Source organism: Carcharodon carcharias, chromosome 9 (genome assembly GCF_017639515.1).
Source record: "Carcharodon carcharias isolate sCarCar2 chromosome 9, sCarCar2.pri, whole genome shotgun sequence".
NCBI classification, from domain to species: domain Eukaryota; kingdom Metazoa; phylum Chordata; class Chondrichthyes; order Lamniformes; family Lamnidae; genus Carcharodon; species Carcharodon carcharias.
Window position 1 is genome coordinate 94,353,351 of NC_054475.1, and position 23,781 is coordinate 94,377,131.

Sequence of the window (23,781 nt, forward strand, 5' to 3'; positions counted from 1 at the left end):
AGGTGTTACATCTTTTGCGTGGGCATGGTGTGGTGCCATAGGTGGGGGTTGAGGAGTAGGGGGTGATGGAGGAGTGGACCAGGGTGTCCTGGAAGGAACGATCCCTACAGAAAGCCGACAGGGGTGTGAAGGGAAGATGTGTTTGGTGGTGGCATCATGCTGGAGTTGGCGGAAATGGCGGAGGATGATCCTTTGAATGCGGAGGCTGGTGGGGTGATAAGTGAGGACAAGGGGGACCCTATCATGTTTCTGGGAGGGAGGAGAAGGCGTGAGGGCGGATGCGCGGGAGATGGGCCGGACACGGTTGAGGGCCCTGTCAACGACTGTGGCTGGAAAACCTCGGTTAAGGAAGAAGGAGGACATGTCAGAGGAACTGTTTTTGAAGGTAGCATCATCGGAACAGATGCGACGGAGGTGAAGGAACTGAGAGAATGGGATGGCGTCCTTACAGGCAGTGGGGTGTGAGGAGCTGTAGTCAAGGTAGCTGTGGGAGTCGGTAGGCTTGTAATGGATATTGGTAGACAGTCTATCACCAGAGATTGAGACAGAGAGGTCAAGGAAGGGAAGGGAAGTGTCAGAGATGGACCACGTGAAAATGATGGAGGGGTGAAGATTGGAAGCAAAATTCATAAATTTTTCCAAGTCCTGACGAGAGCATGAAGCAGCACCGAAGTAATCATCGATGTACCGGAGAAAGAGTTGTGGAAGGGGGCCGGAGCAGGACTGGAACAAGGAATGTTCCACATACCCCATAAAGAGACAGGCATAGCTGGGGCCCATGCGGGTACCCATAGCCACACCTTTTGTTTGGAGGAAGTGAGAGGAGTTGAAGGAGAAATTGTTCAGTGTGAGAACAAGTTCAGCCAGACGGAGGAGAGTAGTGGTGGATGGGGATTGTTCGGGCCTCTGTTCGAGGAAGAAGCTAAGGGCCCTCAGAGCATCCTGGTGGGGGATGGAGGTGTAGAGGGATTGGACGTCCATGGTGAAGAGGAAGCGGTTGGGGCCAGGGAACCGGAAATTGTTGATGTTTCCACAAACAGAACTGTCCCGGTAGACCGATCGTGTCAGCTTGCTCCTGCCCCACAGAACTCATTTCTCGTTATCTTGGCTCCCTTCTCTCTCCCCTTGTCCAGTCCCTTCCCACATACATCTGTGATTCCTCTGACACTGTACGTCACATCAACAATTTCCTTGGCTTGCTGCTTTGTTCCAGTGAAGCCCAACGCAAACTGGAGGAACAACACCTCATCCTCTGTTTAGGCACTTTACAGCCTTCCGGACTGAATATTGAATTCAACAACTTTAGGTCTTGAGCTCCCTCCTCCATCCCCACCCCCTTTCTGTTTCTTCCCCCTTCCTTTTGTTTTTTCCAATAAATTATATAGATTTTTCTTTTCCCTCCTATTTCCATTTTTTAAAAATATTTTTAAATCTTTTCTGCTTCCCCCAGCCCCACTAGAGCTATACCTTGAGTGCCCTACCATCCATTCTTAATTAGCACATTCGTTTAGATATATATCACCAACTTCAACACCTATGTGTTCTTTTGTTCTGTTGTCTGTGAGATCTTTTGATGATCTGCTTCTATCACAGCTTGATTGTCCCTACAACCACATCACCCCACATCACTTCTCTCCCCCCACCCAACACATCTTAAACCAGCTTATATTTCACCCCTTCCTTGGATTCACCTAGTTCTGTTGAAGGGTCATGAGGACTCGAAACGTCAACTCTTTTCTTCTCCGCCAATCCTGCCAGACCTGCTGAGTTTTTCCAGGTAATTCTGTTTTTGTTTTGGATTTCCAGCATCCGCAGTTTTTTGTTTTTACATTTGCAAACTTGCTATCCTATTTACACCCTGAGATGAGCTTCCAACCATACATCTGTTCCATCATCAAAACATTTACTTGTACCTCTGTAAAAAAGCACGACTCCAACCTTGTCTCGGCTCATCTGTTCCTGAAACCTTCACCTTTGTTATCTCTAGATTTGACTATTCTAATGATCTCCTGGCCAGCATCACTTTTAACCTTTCCATAAACTTGAACTCACCCCAAACTCTTCTTTCCTTATCCTAACTTGCACCAGTCCTGTTCACTCATCTCCTCTGTGCCGGCTGACCTACACTGGCTACCAGTCCGGCAATATGTTAATTTTAAAATTTGTTTTCAAATGTCACCAAGGTTTCGCCTTTCCCTTTCTCTGTAATCTCTTCCAATCCTGCAAACTTCTGAGCTCTCAACGCACCTCCAATTCCAGGCTCTTGAGCATCCCTGATATTTATTACCCCACCATTGGTGGCCATGCTTAGGCACTAGGTTCTGGGATTCCCTTTCTAAACCTCTTTGTCTCTCTACTCTCTCTCTCTCTCCTTTTAAGATGCTCCTTAAAACCAAGGTTTTGGCCACCTGCCCTAATAACAGAATCTCCTCCAAGCCCATTGAGATAATTGCACTCCTCTAATTCAGGCCTCTTGTGCATCAGCAATTTTAATTGCTTCACCACTGGTAGGTGTGCCTCCAGTTGCCTAGGCCATCGGCCCCAGATCTGGAAACTGCCCCTTACCCCTTTCTATCTCTTTACTTAGCTTCCCTCCTTTAAGACATGCCTTAAAACTTTGACCAAGCTTTTGATCATCTGACCTAATGCCTCATGTTGGTCAGTGTCAAACTCCACTTTATCATGCTCTTGTGAAGCACCTTGGGACATTTCATTATGCTAAAGGTGCTGTATAAATGCAAGTTGCTGTATCTCCTACGTGGCTCAGTGTCAAATTTTGTTTGATGCCCCTGTCTTGGCATGTTTTACTGCAAATGCAAGTTGTTGTTGTTTGGTCTAATTAACAACTATTCGGCAGAGTAATGTGAGGTAAAACATTGAACGTGATGGAGGAATTCTCCCTGTCTGGCTGAGATTGATAGCTGTTATACCCAGGAGATATTAATCAGGAGAGGTGCTAATAATTTCCGGCTTTGAGCACATGTTGCAATCTGCATATGTTTGTAATGCACAACACGTACAGAACGCATGTACATTTCCTATGATCCACTATTTCAGTCTCTGGTGGGTTTCTCATCTGCATGTACACCATAAAAGAAACTGTCAGGCTGGCAGTGTTTTAATTTCTGTTCTACATATGCATTGTTCCACACTAATGTTTCAGTTGGTGCTGAAGTTTACATAATATCCACAATTGGAATATATTTGTATAATAGTGCAATTCAAAAATAAGATTCTGTTTGAGACCATGCTTTTGTTAAAATAATAAGATACATGTTAATCACAAGAGTTCCAGTAACCCCACTGTTTTGAGGGCTCAATTAAAACCCTGCCTTGATGACATGAGAATACAACAAATTAAACATTAATAGTGCATTCAATGTGCTTTGCTTTTAAAGGTTCTGAGCTAAGGAACCTTTGATGCCAATGTTTCATCTGAGGCCTGTGGTTATGAAATATATATGCTTTTGTAAAGCATGCTGCATCACCAACTAACTTAGTTGCAAAAATAGCTTCATATTTATTTCTTCCCTTCTATTCTCCAACCTTTTGTGCTTATAACGTCAATATTCTTATGCCAGAATGTGCTTATTACAACCTGAAAGTCTAATACCATTAACATGATGCTAACATTGTGAGGTGCCTATGACCACAAGTTTTGATTTCATTTTTAATTCATATACTAAAACCCCAAGGTTGATTGCCATCTTCCTATTATTAGCTTATAATCTAGCGCTGAGCAGCATGTGCATCTCTAATTCATTTAATCAACTATTAATCCATGAATCATTTCCAATAATGGAACAATTAGAACAAAAGTGGTCATAGTACACTTAACAGACTTTGGCATTTCGTAGCTAACAACTAGCGAGGTTATAAAGCAAAACCTTTCAGTTAAATAATTAACAGATTAATAGAATTCAGAATACATGTGGGGTTTGCCATATCACTTATGGGACTGTCAGTATTCTGGTCAGCTTCCAGAGAAAATGATGGCAAATATTACAATAAAATAGTGTGAGCTGATAGAATCACTTAAATGGCTTGTGCACTAAATGCACAGACAACGAAGGTGGTAACTGCAGTTCATATATTGTTACCAGGTAATATGTATGAACCTTATGATTGAGAATCCACCACCCCATGGCCCTGGGTAAAGTAGAGAAGAGATGGATTAGCCCAGAAAGCATATGGAGCTGTGAAAGAAAGAGAGAACCTGTGCCTTATTACACATTTGTATCTTCCTTGATGGTAATCCGTTAAGGTCAAAAGCACTTTCATTTTGCATTTTTCTCTTAGAATACCGGATGCTGAGAATATTTGATAAACTAAGTCTAGGAATTGTTTTCAGATGAGCCTTGCAGTATATTGCAAATAGTAGCTATTGAATGTTCTGTTTAAAATAAATTTATCATTATATATGAACATGTGCCATTATTAATATTACATCATTTTAACTTAAGCATTGTTTGAAAAAAGAGACATATCAAGCTTTTCATCTTGCACACATCAGGATACTTCGCAAGAATACCAATATAAGGGGAAAAGAACAATTTATACTATATGTGAAGACAGTGCTGATTGGTTGGCAAGTGGACTTTGATTGGCAGAGGCCTTACCATGCAGAATGCACTAGTGATGGTGACTGACAGTTAACTGCCAAGCATTGTTTGAAATTTAAGCCAAGCAGCTTAACCCTGACCAGTCAAGGCACTGACCTGAGGAATGAGTCAGCGAATGGCTGTCACTTATTTTGTTTACCAGAAACAGGTGCAATGTGTGTACATGTTCTTTCTGCCTGCAGAGAACAGGGACCTGTATATTAATATATGTAACTTCCAGTATGCGTAAATGTACCACGTTGCGAACCTGACTGACTATCTTATATTGGTTGTCAGCATAATTCCTAGCACACTGAGGATTATTTAGCAAACGTTGTCCAGTGGCGGGATCTCATTTAATGTTGGACACTGTTTTTGCGTTTTGCAAGTGCGGCCTGGTTAGGTACGGTCTGTACCTTGCCTGTTGCGAACAGTGGATGGGACATGCGGTTTGATACAATCCGCCAGTCTTTGGGACATACAGCCTCCGTATATAGCATCTCACTGGCACTGAAATTTTTATACCACATTACTCATTTGTGTGATAGGCAGAACGTCTTTTTGGCTTGACAGCAGTGTCCAATGCCACTAACAGGCTTCGACATGTCTCTTTTTCAGCAATACTCGAGTTCTGTATGACTAAACAATATTAATTTAAGCTTCGTGATTAACTGTAAGACAATGTCCTGTTAAATGGAAACTTTTTTCTGCACTCTACCTCCACTAACATATTTCTCCTCAGTTCCATCTGTACATGTACACTTAAATATTTTCATATCGCTTCTTGCTTAATGTTTACAAGAAAAAATATTGGATAAATTGCTGTGATCCCATTCTCCCCATGGGGAGTCTTGCTTATAGCCCAATTAGAGATGAAATAGTTCTCCGATCTGCACTTTCTTCAACTGAGGTTCCTTGCTGAGAATCTGGGATAACTGAATGTGGGACTTTATAAATTTGACTTGAGAACCAAAAATTAAGCACAAACAAAGCTTAGCAAGCTAAAACTTGCATAAGGAAGTTTAGCTGCTTACAGAGAAACCCGTAGATGGCATTCATTCTAGCTTAAGGAATGCCATGCCTTCATAGTGTAGTAACAGTTGAATCGTGGATTCTGTTATAGCAAAGTTTACCTAAAATATATTAATGATTTTAAAATAAACAGTCCAAATTCTGTGCAATGCTGGCTCTTCTTCAGCCGATGCTTGTGGTGTTGTACAGAAATTTCTAACACATGCTGAAGAATGATCAGATTAAATTTTAGAGAAATTAACAAACTGGTACAGTACATGGTAATAAATTGACCTTGTGTGGACAGGAAGAAAAGAATCCAGTAATGACAATGATTCTAGCCTACTAGTGAATATGTTGAAATGTCTTAAGTAAAAGTTAAAATTGCATAAAGTAATGAATCCCATATTAAATTATTCAAAGGATAGGTACCTTCATTTTATGCACAAGTCTTGCTCCTTATGTTCACAGTTAACTTCTTTAATGGTAGGGATTGAATGTCAGCATTTCTCACATTGTTCCACTTGCTTAACCCATGTATCGCAGTGCATTTTCACCTCTAGCCTCCTTCTAACTCTCCAGTGCAAATCATCTTGCCTTTCTCTATTATCAATGCTGTACCACTATGGTCAATGTCATTATGAACTTCTCTCTTATCTCTTCTAAGTTCCAAATGCACTGTCCTACATGATCTTTCTCCTCCCCACATCTCAACTGTGTTAAAATCATGACTCATCTCAAAGTCTCCTACTCCTGCTATTTATTTTGCCTTAAATTTATGGAACTCTTTGCTCCTGAAATTTTTATTTATTTTTTTAAGTTTGGCATTGCCTAATTATGATTTACTTAACCTTATTTATTCTTTTCAACAAATGTGCTGTCCCATGGTGCAAATCTAAGCTGCTCATGGCTCCCACGAAAAATATACTTTATCTTGTATATTCTGAATGGGAGTGATGAAGCAGGAATAGGTTGAGTATTTGGCAGAATCACGCCTCCATAAAGTATAAAGCAACAAAGTTCAGGTCACCATTGCCTTATTAGAAAATTGGTTGAATATCTGTCACTAAATTCTGCATATATGTTTTATAGAATCACAGAATCTTACTGCACAAAAGCAGGCTATTTGGTCTATTATGCCTGTCATTGAAACAGTTGTGCAATTTAGCCCCAAAGGCCACCTTTTTCACCCATAATTTTGCAAACCTTGTTCAATTGCCTTTTGAAAGTTACAATAGGATCTGATTTAATCAAACTTCACATTCCCATTAATTCTTTTGCCAAACATTTTAAATTGAAGACCTCTGGTTACTGACCAGAGGAAATAGTTCCCCCTAACTTGCTCTACCAAAACCCCTCTCTTTTGCGTGCCTTTATTAGAACACCTCTTAACCATCTCTGCTCTAGTTAGAACAATCCCAGCTTTTCCAAGTTCTCCACATAACTGAACTTCCTCATCTCTGGTATTATTTCTGGTAAGTCTCCTCTGTAACCTCTCTTTTTTTATTCACTTAAGGAATGTGGGAATCATGGGCTAGACCAGCATTTATTGCTATCCCTAATTGCCCTTGAGAAGGTGGTGGTGAGCTTACCACCTTAGTACCTTAAAAGGTGTGAAAACTAGGTGCTGATATTCAGGGACACTTGGGTGTGCTTGTATAAGAGACACAGAAAGTTAGGATGTGGGTACAGCAAGAAATTAGGAAAGCAAATGGTATGTTAGCCTTTATTGCAAGAGGATTGGAGTACAGGAATAAAGAAGTCTTGCCACAGTTGTACAGGGCTTTGGTGAGACCACATTTGGAATACTTTGTGCAGTTTTAGTCTCCATATTTAAAGAAGGATATACCTGCATTGGAGGCAATACAGTGAAGGTTCACTAAATTGGTCCTTTGGATCAGAGGGTTGTCCTATGATGAGAGGCTGAATAAATTGGGCTTATGTTCTCTGGAGTTTAGAAGAATGAGAGACGATCTCATTGAAATATATAAGATTCTGAAGGGGCTTGATAGGGTGACATTGAAAGATGTCACCACTGTCCGGGGAATCTCAAACACGGGAGCTCAGCCTCAGGATAAGAGGCCGATCATTTAGGACTGAGATGAGGAGAAATTACTTCACTCAAAGGGTTGTGAATCTTTGGCATTCTCTACCTCAGAGGGTTATCAATGCTCCATCGTTGAATACATTTAAGGCTGGGTTAGACAGATTTTGGTCCTCAGGGAATCGAGGGATATGGAGAGCAGGTCAGAAAGTGGAATTGAAGCCCAAGATCAGCCATGATCGTCTTGAATAGCGGACCAGGCATGACAGGCCACATTGTCAACTCCTGCCCCTATTTTTTGTGGCCTTGGCATCCTTCCTAAAGTATGATGCCAGATTCTAACACAATACTTCAGCTGAGGCATAATCAGTGATTTGTAAACTAAAAACAGAAAATGCTGGAAATACTCAGCAGACCAGGCAGCATCTGTGGAGAGAGAATAGCATTAACATTAACGTTTCAGGTCAATGACCTTTCATCAGAGCTGATGTTTAGCAAAGAACTCAATCATATGAGTCAGACATGATTTGCTTTTAACAAATCTGTTTTGCCTGTCCCTTAATAGCCCATGCTTCTTCAAAAGATGAATAATTTGCCCTTGACCATGTTCTCTATCAGCTTTCCCACCAAATGACATTAGCCTGATTGGCCTCAAGTTACTGGGCATATCCCTTTGCACATTTTTTGAGCAGGCGTATAACATTTGCAGTCCTCTGGCACCAGTCCCATACCCAAGGATAATTAAAAGATTTTGATCACTTCTACCACCATCCTAGCTTCCCTCAGCAACCTAGGATACATACCATCTAGATCAGGTGACTTGTTAACTTTGAGTAATGCCAACATGTTTGGTGCCTCCTTTCCATCTATTTTTAATCCTATCCAATATCTCTACTCTTTCCCCTTCCACTGCCATATTAACTTCATCCTCTTTTATGAAGACAAATGCAAGTACTCATTCAGTGTTTCATTTATGCTCACTGCCTCCACAGTAAAGTTTTACAGACGCAAATTTGTGTAGGCAGAAGAGGTTAAAGTAAATAGCCCTTGATTGTGGTGCGATATGCTGAGATCCCATGCTTTTTATACCAATTCTTTAGGTGGAATATTAATTCTGTAGTCATGATAAATACATGGATTCTTATGAAGACAATTTTTACTGAAAACCCCTCCCCACACCCCATGCACTTAACAAACAGAAACTAATTTAAGGTATCAAAGAAATCAAAACTTGCAGGAACATTTTTCATTTGTTGGCACTTCAATTAAATTATAGGCATTCTTATTTTGTGTAGTGACCAGTTTCTGTTTGTTCATTTTTCACCTATTTGTAACTTACAAAGTGTATCTTAGCAACCCACCATGATCTGGAAATCAATTAATTTTGCCCACAGTTCATCTGCCTGTTTTACTGTACATTTGTGAAGTGTGTTCCTTATCTTGTCTCTGCAGCCTTGTAAATGTTTTGCCAGTATATCTGTATATATCATGTAGGCTGGTAACTCAGCACAGTGAAACTAGCCACACCAGAGCACTGGAACATTCCAGTGGCATGGTCTGGCTCTGAAATACAGTCCTTTTTGTCATATTCTGAGTTTCTTGTGTTAATATTTAATGGGATGTATTTTTTTTTCCTCTTGCACAGTGTATACAAACTACAACGGAGCAGGGATGAATGGTGCAAGCAAGATAATGGATTTTCTTGATGAACCAATTCCTGGCTTGGGAACATATGAAGATTTCAACACGATAGACTGGGTCCGTGAGAAATCCAGGGACAGAGACAGACACAGAGAGGTATATTAATATCAGTACTTAAAACTGGGTGAAACACCTGATCAAAATGCCCCTATTTGTAACAGAATCTGTTATCCCTGTTATCTGCTATGCTTTGTTGTACGAGCACTTGATTCTGCATATTTGAATTACAATTTATTTTAGTTAAAAAAGAATCTACTTTCTTTACCTTTCCATTTTTTGAATCCTGCCCTGTCAGAAAGTAACATGTTTCCTGACCTCTGCCATTTAGTGCTGTGTAATCAGTTCTGGAGGGTGCAGGTTGATACTCATTTTGAGCAGTTCCTATTTCATGTATTATTATGAATTATGACCCACTTGGCTCATAGCAACTGTATTGTCATGGTTTTTGTCCCTATTCCAGCCCAAAGTATATCTAATGTGAATGTTGAGGAATTTGCGTAAATGGAATGCAAAGATTGAGCCATATTAATTACTTTGAAATGCAGTAATATTTTGCATTATAGATTTTTTTTGCGTTTTCTATATTTTTCCCTTCCCACCTTCCCCCTACCAATCACGCCAAAGATGCTCAGCTTTGTTACGATACAGTTCCATGGGTCAAAAGATACTTTGCCAATGTGGCCATTCATTCTGTGAGCTTAAATAAAGTGTTCCAGTAGGTTGTGTGACCATAGGGGAGTCAGAGCCAAGCCAAATGCTGTCTTAGATTGTGGATAATGGGGGACTTGACAAGAATTTTAAGCCCTATTGAATGAGTTATAAAAATTACTGGCTTGTTCAAGGAGCTGCTGCATCAGCGGGGTTGTGCGTTGAGCAGTTATCCGCTTCATGTCCCTGTCGTTTCCTGTGCTCCATGTGGTCAGAGTGACCCTTGACCCCACCCAACCCAGCTTAGCACGATCTGACCCAGCCCCACCCATCCAACCCGCATAGGAGCACCCAATCCGACGCCAACAGCTAATAAAGGACTAACTGATAAACAGGATGAACAAAAAACTTGGAGAATCCAATGAGGTAGAATATTTGGGAGCATGTTTTCAGTAAGGAGAAAAGCATCAGTGCCATTGAAGAGAAAACTACAGAAATAAAAATCAAGCAGAAGATTGAGAATTCATCAGCCAGTACTAATTGTAAGAAAAGCCTACCTGAAAATTAAAACCTGCACCCTCCAGAACTGATTACACAGCACTAAATGGCAGAGGTCAGGAAGCATGTTACTTTCTGATTGGGCAGGATTCAAAAAATGGAAAGGTAAAGAAAGATCCAGCTTTGTTAGCATCAATAGAAAAAATAAGTGACGCTCCTTGGCAGGTGACGCTGTCAAAAGGCTAGAAACCCAGATGATAGAAAACACTTCGATATATATTTTAAAGCAACTTTTCTTCTTGATTTCGCATGTCCGCCAGTCATTGAATCAAGGTTCCAATTTCTTCTTCCTCCGAAAGCTAGCAAGATCCGAAATCCAGCACTGACTCGGCCCTGAAGTGGTCGTTTTTGAGACAGTCTGCCTGTACTTTGCATCTCATTTTACAAAAAAAAGATGCTGCCCAAATTATATGTAATGTGAATGTTAAGGAACTTGGGTGTATGGAATGCAAAGATTGAGCCATATTAATTCAGCAGTTACTTTGAAATGCAGCAATATTTTGCTTTACATATAATTTTTTGACAATTATTTTTCTGTATTTTTCATCGTGAAAGAGGAGGTGGTTGAGACACTGGATGGGCTAAAAATTGATAAAAGAGGGTGTATTAGAAAGACTGGCTATACTTAAAGTTGATGAGTCACCAAGACCGGAGGGTTGCATCTGAAGATACAGAGGGAAGTAAAGGCAGAAATTGCAGACACACAGGCCATAATCTTCCAATCCTCCTCAAATACAGGGATGATGCCAGAAGATTGGAGAATTGCAAATGTTACATTCTTGTTCAAAAATGAACAATGATTAGTCCAGCAACTACAGGCCAATCAGTTTAACCTTGGTAGTGGAAAAGCTTTTAGAAATTATAACCTAGGACAAAACTAACAGCCACTTGGACAAATGCGGATTACTTGAGTAAAGCTAGCACAAATTAGTTAAAGGCAAATCATGTTAAAATAACTTGATTGAATTTTTGATGAGGTAACAAAGAGGGTTGATGAGGGTAATGCGATTGATGTGGTATACATGGACTTGCAAAGGGTGTTAAAGTTCCACATAATAGGCTTGCCAGCAAAGCTGAAACCTATGCAACACAAGGGACAGTGGCAGCATTGATATAAAGTTAACTGAGTGACAAATATCAGAGTAGTGGTGAACATTTGTTTTCTGACTGGAAACTAGTATACAATGAAGTTCCCCAGGCGTTGGCTCAAGGACTACTGCGTTTTTTGATGTATATTAATAACCCAACCTTGGGTATTGAGGGCACAATTTCACAATTTTCAGATTGCGCAAAACTTGATGTATTGTGGATTGTGAAGACGGTAGTGTTTGACTTCAAGAGGACATAGGTTGGTGGAATGGATGGACATTTAATGAATTTTAATGTAGAGAATTTTAATTGTCACATTTTGGTAAGAAGAACAAGGGGAGGCAATATAAAATAAAGGGTAAAATTCTAAACAATGTGCAGAATTAGAGACACCCAGGGATTATATGTGCACAAATCTTTGAAAGTTGCAGGGAAGGTGAGAAAATGGTTAAAAAGCTATACAGGATTGTGGGCTTTAAAAATAGAGGCATAGAATACAAAGACCATAAGACCATAAGACATAGGAGCAGAAATTAGGCCATTCGGCCCATCGAGTCTGCTCCGCCATTCAATCGTGGCTGATAAGTTTCTCAACCCCATTCTCCCGCCTTCTCCCCATAACCTTTGATCCCCTTACCAATCAAGAACCTATCTATCTTGGTCTTAAATACACTCAATGACCTGGCCTCCACAATGAATTCCATAGATTCACCACTCTCTGGCTAAAGAATTTTCTCCTCATCTCTGTTCTAAAAGGTCTTCCTTTTACTCTGAGGCTGTGCCCTCGGGTTCTAGTCTCTCCTACTAATGGAAACATCTTCCTCACGTCCACTTTATCCAGGCCTTTCAGTATTCTGTAAGTTTCAATCAGATCCCCCCTCATCCTTCTAAACTCCATCGAGTATAGACCCAGAGTCCTCAAACGTTCCTCATATGTTAAGCCTTTCATTCCTGCGATCATTCTCGTGAACCTCCTCTGGACCCTCTCCAGGGCCAGAATATCCTTCCTGAAGTACGGGGCCCAAAATTGCTTACAACATTCTAAATGTGGTCTGACCAGAGCCTTATAAAGCCTCAGCAGCACACCCCTGCTTTTATAATCTAGTCCTCTCGAAATAAATGCCAACATTGCATTTGCCTTCCTAACTACCGACTCAACCTGCAAGTTAACCTTAAGAGAATTCTGGACTAGGACTCCCAAGAACCTTTACACTCCAGATTTCTGAATTCTCTCCCCATTTAGAAAATAGTCTATGCCTCCATTCTTCCTACCAAAGTGCATGACCTCACACTTCCCCACGTTATATTCCATCTGCCACTCCTTTGCCCATTCTCCTAACCTGTCCAAATCCTTTTGCAGCCTCCCGCCTCCTCAATACTACCTGTCCCTCCACCTATCTTTGTATCATCTGCAAACTTAGCCAGGATGGCCTCAGTTCCTTCATCTAGATCATTAATGTATAAAGTGAAAAGTTGTGGTCCCAACACTGACCCCTGCGGAACTCCACAAAAGCCAGTAAGTAATGATGAATGTTTATAAAGCACTGGTTCAGCCTCACCTGGAATATTGTGTCTAATTCTGCCACCAACAATGGTTCCAGGGATAAGTGACTTCAGTTATGAGAATAGATCAGAGGAGCTGTGGTTGTTATCCTTAGAGAAGAAAAGGTTGAGAGGAGATTTGACAGAGATGCTTAAAATTATGCGGGGCCTAGTCAAAGTAAATAAGAAGAAACTGTTCCTATTGGTGGAAGGGTCAAGAATCAGAGCACACTGATTTTTAAGCGAATGGCTAAAGAACTAATGGCAACATAAGAAAATATTTCTTTATGCAGCTAGTGATTAGGATCAGGAACGCACTACCTGAAAGTGTGGTGGAGGCAGATTGAATCATGGTTTTCAAAAGAGAATTGGATAAACACCTGAACTGAAAAGATTTGCAGGGCTTTGGGGAAAAGTTGTTCACAGCCAGCGTGGGCGTGATGGGCAAAATGGTCTCCCTCTGTTTTTTTTTATTTATTCATTCATTGTATGTAGGCATCACTGTCTAGGCCAGTGTTTATTGCCCATCCGTAATTGCCCTTGAGAAGGTAATGGTGAGCTGCCTTCTTGAACTGCTGCCGCCTGTGTGGTGTAGGTATACCCATGGTGCTGTCAGGGAGGGAGTTCCAGGATTTTGACCCAGAGACAGTGAATGAACAGTGATATATTTCCAAGTCAGGATGGTGAGTGGCTTGGAGGGGAACTTCCAGGTGGTGGCGTTTCCATCTATTTGCTGCCCTTGCTTTTCCTTCAGGATGGTAGTGGTTGTGGGTTTGGAAGATGCTGTATAAGGAGGCTTGGCAAGTGCTTTGTTGTAACCATTCTATGATTCTGTGGTAGCCAAATGCCAACAGTTTCTTTTGAGGTAAAATTGCAGCTCTTTATATATTGCCTGCCTCTGCACTAAATCGCAATATGCGATACTGCATAACATGCAGAACTTAGACACAAAAAAACAAGGTGACTTTTCTATGATTTGACCTGTAAATAAATAAATTGTATTATGAGCTAATTAATGTTGGCTAAAGTGTGCTACACAGAGTGGAGAGACCTTCCATGCAGATTCAGTTGTGGAGCAATAGATAGGTGCGGACCCATGAAAAGGAGCAAACCGGAAGCAATATTGATGCCATCATAAGTATAAACTTTCAACAGTTAATGGGCTCTGGAGGGCAGTTGTGATGTGATCTGAATTGTTTTATGCTCCGGAAGCTTGTAGTACACTGAAGGCTTATGGTTGTGGCAGTGGCAGTATCACTCCCAATATGCCCCTTTTATGAGACAAAGAACAGCTGCCAGTAACTGCATGTGAGGGTGAAGCAAGAGCAAGGGAATGGAAGATTTGGAGTGTGACAGCTGACGCATGAGACTGTTGGGGTGAGGGAAAGAATGGTGGGGAAAAAAATCTAGCTGGAAAGAGGATGAATTCAGGAGTAAACTCAGTTTTCAAGCAAACATTTTTGGAAATAGAGCACTTAAAATGTCACATTGATGGGCTACATTTCGAAAATGTTTGCCTGGCGTACTTGCATTAGTTGTTTGTTATATTCTCACAGTAACATACCAAATTAAAATTATGGGTCTTTGTCAGGTTTTTAGAGTTTTGCAACTCTGAACACTACCAATTTATTGCATTTGCTGCACTTTATTTTAGCAGTCATGTCTTTGAATTCCAGCTCAGCAAAACTCTGATAATAAAACCGTCTGTGCCTGCCTGCATCAAGACCTGGAAAAAGTTCAAGGTTGGGCTGATAAATGGCAAGTGGCAGCAATAACCATCTCCAACAAGAGTAAATCTAACCATCTGCCCTTGCTGTCCAACGGCAGTAGCATCGCTGAATTCCCCCACCATCAAGATCCTAAGGGTTACCGTTGACCAGAAACTGAACTGGACTAGCCATATAAATACTGTGGGTGCAAGGGCAGGTCAGAGGCTGGGAATTCTGCAGAGAGTAACTCACCTCCTGACTCCCCAAAGCCTGTCCATCATCTGCAAGGCACAAATCAGGAGTGTGATTGAATACTCTCCAATTGCCTGGATGAATACAACTCTAACAGAACTCAAGAAGCTCAACACCATCCAGGACAAAGCAGCCCGCTTGATCAACATCCCATCCAGCAACTTAAACACTTGACTCCCCTTACCGCTGATGCACAGTGGCAGCAGTATAGACCATCTATAAGATGCACTGCAGCAACTCCACAAGGCTCCTTCGAAGGCACCTTCCAGATCTGCGACTTCTACCACGTAAAAGAACAAGGGCAGCCGACGCATGGGAACACCAGCATCTGCAAGTTCCCCTCCAAGCTACACATCATCCTCACTTGGAACTAAATCACCATTCTTTCACTGGATCAAAATCCTGTAACTCCCTTCCTAACAGTACTGTGGGTGTACTAATACCTCATGGACTGCAGCATTTCAAGAAAGTAGCTCACCTAGGGATGGGCAATAAATGTTGATCTTGTTAGCGATGCTCACAACCATTGAATTAATTTTTTAAAAAAGGAAAGGAAATGGAATTTTCACAGGTTGATAACTAGAAAATTACAATAGTTGAGGTTGTTTGTGGGGATATTACAACAATTAAAATAGAAAGAAAAGAGACATTAGACAAAGGAGTATCTCAGAACCCCAGATCTGAATGGATTTCACACTCAAATATGCAAAGAAAAACTCGATAGGAGATGGCAGAGGCACTGTTATCCATATCTAAAACTAAGTGCTGGGACAACTGCTTTTACCATATACATAAATGACTTGGAATTGGGAATTTAAGATATGTTGTTGACATTTGCAGATCACATCAAATTGGGTGTTATAGCTAAAAGTGGAAGGCTGCACCATATTGGAAGAAGACATAAACAAGCATTTGGAAGAGAAGGATAAATGGTAAATGCAATTCAATATAGCGCAGTGATTCATTTTGGCAGGAGAAATAATGAGGCCATTTGTTCTATGAAAGATATAAGACTAAATGGGGTAGAGGAGCAAAAAGATGTCGGTATTCAGACATGTTGCTAAAAGCAACAGAAAATTTGATAAGACCATAAGCAGTGCGAACAAAGTACTGGCTTTATTTTTAGAGAAATAGAATACAAAAGCAGAGAGATAATTCTAATTTTATGCAGAGCCTTGGTTAAACCACAAAACAGATGCACTCCAGTAAGAAAGAAACATCCCACGGAGAGGGCCCATCAACTGCGGTTAACCAAAAAAGTTAAAGACAGTATCAAACTTAAAGAAAAAGCATATAATTGCACAAAGATGGGTGGCAGGTCAGAAGATTGGACAGAATATAAAGAACAGCAAAGGAGGGAAAAATTACTAAGGAGAGAAAAATTAGAGTACAAGAGAAAGCTAGCTAGAAAGATAAAGACAAATTGTAAGAGTTTCTATAGATACTTAAATAAGAAATTACTTTAAAAACTGAGCATTGGTCCAATAGAAAGTGAGTCTGGGGAATTAGTAATGGAAAATAAAGAGATGGCAGATGAACTGAACAGGTATTTTGCATCGGTCTTCACTATAAAGGATACAAATGACATCCCAGAGATAGCTGTAAATGAGGAATTAGAAGGGAGGGAGGAGCTTGGGAAAATTAGAATCACCAGGGAAATGGTACTTTGTAAATTATTGAACTGCAGGGTGACAAATCCCCAGGTCCTGATGAACTTCATCCTCATGGTGGCTAGGGAAATGGTTGATGCGTTGGTTTTAATTTTCCAAAATTCCCTGGATTCAAGGAAGGTGCCATTAGATTGGAAAATAGCAAATGTAACTCATTTATTCAAAAAGAAAGGGAGATAGAAAGCAGGAAAATGCAGACCAGTTAGCTCAACATCTGTCATAGGCAAAATGTTGGAAGCTATTATTAAAGATGCTGTGGCAGGGCACTTGGAAAAATAAAGGCAATCAGGCAGAGTCAACATGGTTTTGTGAAAGGGAAATCATGTTTAACCAACTTATTGGGGTTCTTTGAAGTGGTCACATATGCTGTGGATGAAGGAGAACTGCTGGATATACTGTACTTGGATTTCCAGAAGGAATTTGATAAGGTGCCACATCAAAAGTTATTGCAGAGAATAAAAGCTCATGATGCAGGGTGTAACACATTGCCATGGATATAAGATTGGCTAGCTGACAGGAAACAGTAGGCATAAATGGGCCTTTTTCTGGTTGGCGGGATGAAACGAGTGGTGTGCCACAGGGATCAGTGCTGGGGCCTCAGCTTTTTACAATTTATATAAATGACTTGAATGAAGGGACCGAAGGTATGGTTGCTAAATTTGCTGATGTTACAAAGGTAGGAAATTAAATTGTGGAAGAGCTCATATGGAGGCATTAGGGGAACATAGGTTAAGTGAGTGGACAAAGATCTGGCACATGGAGTATGATGTGGGCAAATGTGAAATTGTCCATTTTGGCAGGGAAAATAAAAATGAAGCATATTATCTAAATGGTAAGTGATTGAAGAGCTATGAGATGCAGAGGGATTGGGTGATCTAATGTATAAATCACAAAAGGCTAATATGCAGGTACAGCAAGAAATTAGGAAAGCTGATAGAATGTTATGATTTATTGTGAGGGGAATTGAATATAGAAGTAGGGAGGTTATGCTTCAGTTGTACAGGACACCAGTGAGACCACATCTGGAGTACTATGTACAGTATTGGCCTCCTAATTTAAGGAAGGATGTAAGCTCATCAGCAGTTCAGAGAAGTTTTACTAAACTAATACCAAGAATGAGTGAGTTGTCTTATCAAGAAAGATTGGACAGGCTAGGTTTGTATCTGTTGGAGTTTGGAAGAGAAAGAGGCAACTTGATTGAAACATATAAGATCCTGAAGGGTCTTGACAGGGTGGATGTGGAAAGGATGTCTCCTCTTGTGGGAGAATATAGAACCAGGGGTCACTATTTAAAAATAAGCGGTCACCCATTTAAGACAGAGATGAGGAGAAATTTTTTCTCTTGACGGTAGTGTGTCGTTGGAACTCCCTTCCTCAAAAGAGTGGAAACAGAGTCTTTGAATGTTTTCAAAGCAGAAGTAGGTAGATTCTTGATAAACAAGGGGATGAAGGGTTATCAGGGATAGGCAGGAGGTTACAGCCATGATCTTATTGAATGGCAGAGCAGGCTCGAAGGGCAGAGTAGCCTATTCCTGCTCCTAACTCGTACATTCATATGTTGTAGTACTATGCATTGTCTGGTCACCATACTGCAAAAATGATATTGAAGCGCTAGTGAGTGCTGAAAACATTTAGGAGGATTCTACTAGGATTGAAAGTTGCTTCTCTTAGGAATGATATAACAGTTTGGGACTCCAGAGAAAAGAGAAGACAAAGAGGAGACCTGAGAGATGTCCTCAAAATTCTGAATGATTTCAATAGGATGAACAAGGAAAAACTGTTTTCCTCCTACAGATGAGTCCAGAACAAGGTAGATTAACTATACAGTACTCACTAACAGAGAAATGAAGAATTTAAGAGGTATTTCTTTACACAGGGATTGGTGAGAATGTGGAACCTATTGTTACACAAAATGGTTGAAAAAAATTGCATTCATATATTGATGGGGAGGCTTGATGTATACATGAAGCGGAAGGGAATGGGGAGACAATGCGGCTGGGAGAAGAGGAAATTAAAGTGAGAGAAGGCTTGTGTAGAGTAGAAACAATGGAGCAGGTCAGTTGGCCCAAATAGTATATTTCTGCGTGTAGATTATATGATGCTGGAGGAGGGGTAAAAGAGACAGTAATTAATTGGACTATTCGGAGGATTTTTGTGGAGCTCAGAAATACTGCCAAAATTATGTTGATTGTACAAACTTTAAGAGAAACTCCCTTTGACCCCAGCTTGTCGATTTTCACTTTACTCCCTGAAACTTTTATGTCCACAGACGTACCTTGTAAATGTGTTTACCTGAAACGAGGAGAGGAAGTTCATGGCCACAGAGATAACTTGCTTGAGATTTGTATACTCAAAAGAATATGACATGTATGTAAAATTTACTGCATTGTAAAAGACATCATTTGAAATTATATCACATCTCATGACATCCTTAGAATATTTCAAAGTGCTTTACAACTACAACAGCGGCAACCAGTTGTAAAGGGACAGCATTTAATATTGGGGGGAGGTGTAGTGGTATTGTTGCTGGAGTAGTAATCCAGAGACCCAGGGTAATGCTCTGGGGAGCCGGGTTCAAATCCCGCCATGGCAGATGGCGGAATTTGAATTCAATAAAAATCTGGAACTAAAAGCCTAAGGATGACCATTGTTGATTGTTGTAAAAACCCATCAGGTTCACTAATGTCCTTTAGGGAAGGAAATCTGCCGTCCTTACCTGGTCTGGCCTACATGTGACTCCAAACCCATAGCAATGTGGTTGCCTCTTAAATGCCCTCTGAAATGGCCTATCAAGCCACTCAGTTATACAAACTGCTACAAAGACTCAAAAAAGGAATGAAACCAGATTGGCCACCTGGCATCGACCCGAGTCCTCGACTAGTCGAGCAACAGCCTGACATAGTCATCCTCATGGAATCATACCTTACAGATAATGTCCCAGATTCTATCACCATCCCTGGGTATGTCCTGTCCCACCGGCAGGGCAGACCCAGCAGAGGTGGCAGCACAGTTACCCTGGGACCCCACGATGTCTCATGGCATCAGGTCAAAAAGGACAAGGAAACCTCCTGCTTATTACTACCTACCTACCGCCCACCTTCAGCTGATGAATCAGTGCTCCTCCGTGTTGAACATCACTTGGAAGAAGAACTGAGGGTGGCAAGGGTGCAGAATGTACTCAGGGTGGGGTGGGGGGGGGTTTTCAATGGGCTATCACAAAGACTGGCTCAGTAGCACCACTACTGACCAAGTTGGCCGAGTCCTAAATGACACAGCTGTTGGACTAGGTCTGCAGCAGGTGGTGAGGGAACCAACAAGAGGGAAAAATATACTTGACCTCATCCTCACCAACCTGCTTGCTGCAGGTGCATCTTCCATGACAGTATCGGTAGGAGTGACCACCGCACAGTCATTGTGGAGACGAAGTCCCACCTTCACATTGAGGACACCCACCATCGTGCTAATTGGGATAGATTTCAAATGGATCTAGCAACTCAAGACTGGGCATCCATGAGGCGCTGTGGCAGCAGAGTTGTCCTTGAACACAATTTGTTATCTCATGGCCTGGCATATTGCCCACTCTAGCATTACCATCAAGCCAGGGGATCAACCCTCGTTCAATGTAGAGTGCAGGAGGACATGCCAGGAGCAGCACCAAGCATACGTAAAAATGAGATGTCAACCTGGTGAAGCTATAACACTACTTGTGTGCCAAACAGCATAAGCAGCAAGTGATAGACAGAGCTAAGCAATCCCACAGCCAATGGATCAGAACTAAGCTCTGCAGTCCAGCCACATCCAGTTGTGAATGGTGGTGGATAGCTAAACAACTCACTGGAGGAGGAGGCTCCACAAATATTCCCATTCTCAATGATGGGTTCCACCAGGGCCACTCCGCTCCTGATCTCATTACAGCCTTGGTTCAAACATGGACAAAAGAGTTGATCTCCCGAGGTGAGGTGAGAGTGACTGCCCTTGGCATCAAGGCAGCATTTGACTGAGTGTGGCATCAAGGAGCTGGAGTCAATGGGAATCAGGGGAAACTCTCTGCTGGTTGGAGTCATACCTAGCACAAAGGAAGATGGTTGTGGTTGTTGGAGGTCAGTCATCTCAGCTCCAGGACGTCACTGCAGGAGTTCCTCAGGGTAGTGTCCTAGGCCCAACCATCTTCATTTGCTTCACCAATGACCTTCCTTCCGTCATAAGGTCCAAGGCGGGGATGTTCGCTGATGATTGCACAATGTTCAGCAACATTCGCGACTCCTCAGATACTGAAGCAGTCCATGTCCAAATGCAGCAAGACCTGGACAAGTGGCAAGTAATATTTGCGCCACACAAGTGCCAGGCAATGACCATCTCCAACAAGAGACAATCCAACCATCGCCCCTTGGTGTTCAATGGCATTACCATCACTGAATCCCCCACTATCAACATCCTGGAGGTTACCGTTGACCAGAAACCGAACTGGACTAGCCATATAAATACTGTGGCTACAAGAGCAGGTCAGAGGCTAGGAACTGTGTGACAGGTAATTCATCTCCTGACTCCCCAAAGCTACAAGTCACAAGTCAGGAGTGTGATGGAATACTCCCCACTTGCATCCCACTTGTGGGATGAGTGCAGCTCCCACAACACTGGATGCCATCCAGGACAAAGCAGCTCACTTGATTGGTACCACATCCTCAAACATTCACTCCCTCCACCACCGATGCACAGTAGCGGCAGTGTGTACCATTTACAAGATGCACTTCAAGAATTCACCAAGGCTCCTTAGACAGCACCTTCCAAATCCATGACTACTACCACCTAGAAGGACAAGGGCAGCAGACACTTGAGAACACCACCATCCTGACTTGGAAATATATCGCCGTTCCTTCACTGTCGCTGGGTCAAAATCCTGGAACTCCCTTCCTAACAGCACATGGAATACAGCGGTTCAAGAAGGCAGCTCACCACCACCTTCTCAAGGGCAATTAGGGATGGGCAATAAATGCTGGCCCAGCCAGTGAAGCCTACATCACGTGAATGAATTTAAAAAAGCCGTTGCACGTCACTGGTTAAGCAGAGTATGCTATTCTGTGTCACTCTGTCTTCCTCGCAAAGAGAGGAAGTTAGAAGATCTGCCAGTTCAGACTCTTCGAGCACCCCTTTGTCATCTAAAGACCTGAGAGTAACTAACTTGTTTCCGCTAAATCAGAAAGTACAAGGGCATCCATAGAGGTAGAAAAAACTTTAGTTAAGATTCGCTAAGATATAGTATAATATGGACTTATAGTCATTCATTCCTGATGAGTCCCATTATTTGAAGACATCTATTTCCAATACCATTGCACCATCAGAGTCAATTGATCCATTCTGGCGAAAACTTCCCTTTGCCCTTTGAATTGGTGACCTTACAGTGGTTAGTAAATAAAGTGTTCTACCCTATGAATTTTGTAGGTGTTTTTATTATGAGCAAAATTCAAAACTTTATCATATCTCTTTCCTTGGAATCTTGTAGTTAATTATTATGGATTCAACCTCTTCCTGTAGATAATGTCTAAAGGATCACTGAGTGCATACTGTTGGTGTTGAGAATGTAATAAATAACTGAAGTCACAAGGGTGGATCAGAAAACATTTTATGTACTAACACAAGGACATCCAACCTGTAACTAGAAGATCATTTCCAGCCTATTTCTTGATCTTATCTGTTTTGGTTGGGGGGGTGCAGGGGGGGTGGTGGTTCTGTCATTTGATCCCTCCCGCTAGCCAATTAATTTGTGAGAATTTTTTAAGGATTGCAGGTGGTGTTTCTTGTTTTCAAGTGCAGTGAGTTGGAATGCGGCTCCCCCACTTCTCCTTCAGTTGAAAACTTCAGAATTGTGCATTTCTCAGGCACCCTGATTTTCATTAATGGAATTAATTTCACTACTTATTATGACTCTAGTAAATTTGGAAGTGGGAAGGAACATAGTCCAGCTTGAAGGAACTAACTGATGAGGTCACAAAGGCTGACTGAGGATTTTAGTGCCCTCCCCTCACGATTCCCCCTCCCCCCAGCCCTCCACTATTGCTGGCTGTACCTTCAGTTGTCTAGGAGCTCAACTCTGGATTTCCCTCCCTACACCTCTCTGCCTCCCTAACAGTGCCATCTAATGGCAACAGTCTGGCATTATATAGAGACCAAAACAAGTTAACATAGAGCTTTACATTTTAAATAGACACCAATTGACAACAGAACAAATCGCTAGAAACATGATTAAAAATAGGAAACAAAGCTTGTAGGCAAGAAATGCACATAGAACTAAGATTTTTAATAAGGTACTAGCTACCACCTGTAGAGTTCCCTTTGAAAAATTAGACAAATATGTTGTTGATAAGGAAAAGAAGATTGGATAATATGTCATTGCACAGAAATATAGAAATTATGGAAGAAGTAGAAAAAGAGTATAAACAATTGTAAATTACATAGTTAATGTAGTCTTACTGATTATAGATTTTAGGAAAAAATGAATCAGAGTAAATAAATACAAGATGTAAACGTAGAGCAAAATGTATTTCTGAGGTAAGGAAATAAGAAAATAAAGAATTTGCATTTATATTGTGTCTTTCACACCCTCAGGAAAGCAAGTCACACCTAATTAAGTATTTTAAACAAAGAACAAAGAAAAGTACAGCAAAGGAACAGGCCCTCCAAGCCTGCGCCGATCATATTGCCCGTCAACTAAAGCATTTTGCACTTCTGGGGTCTGTATCCCTCTATTCCCATCTTGTTCATGTATTTGTCAAGCTGCCTCTTAAACACCACTATCGTACCTGCTTCCACCACCTCCTCTGGCAGCGAATTCCAGACACTTACTACCCTCTGCGTAAAAAACTTGCCCCGCACGTCTCCTCTATAGTTTTCTCCTCTCACCTTAAATTGACTCTTCCACCCTGGGAAAAAGCTTCTGACTATCTACTCTGTCCATGCCA

At 41.4% G+C, this 23,781-nt stretch overlaps 1 protein-coding gene across 6 annotated transcripts in view; it reads left to right on the plus strand.

Annotated features, from left to right (window-relative positions):
* The window catches only part of LOC121282318 (H(+)/Cl(-) exchange transporter 5), a 138,595-nt gene that overhangs the window by 69,483 nt on the left and 45,331 nt on the right, over window positions 1-23,781 (plus strand). For 5 of the 6 annotated variants that reach the window (XM_041195989.1, XM_041195987.1, XM_041195990.1 and 2 more), the window contains one exon: window positions 9,302-9,453. In XM_041195989.1, coding sequence (XP_041051923.1) covers window positions 9,302-9,453 — 152 coding nt within the window. Of the gene's footprint in view, window positions 1-9,192; window positions 9,212-9,301; window positions 9,454-23,781 lie in introns of those variants that run through there. The other variant, XM_041195992.1, reaches the window with a different exon arrangement.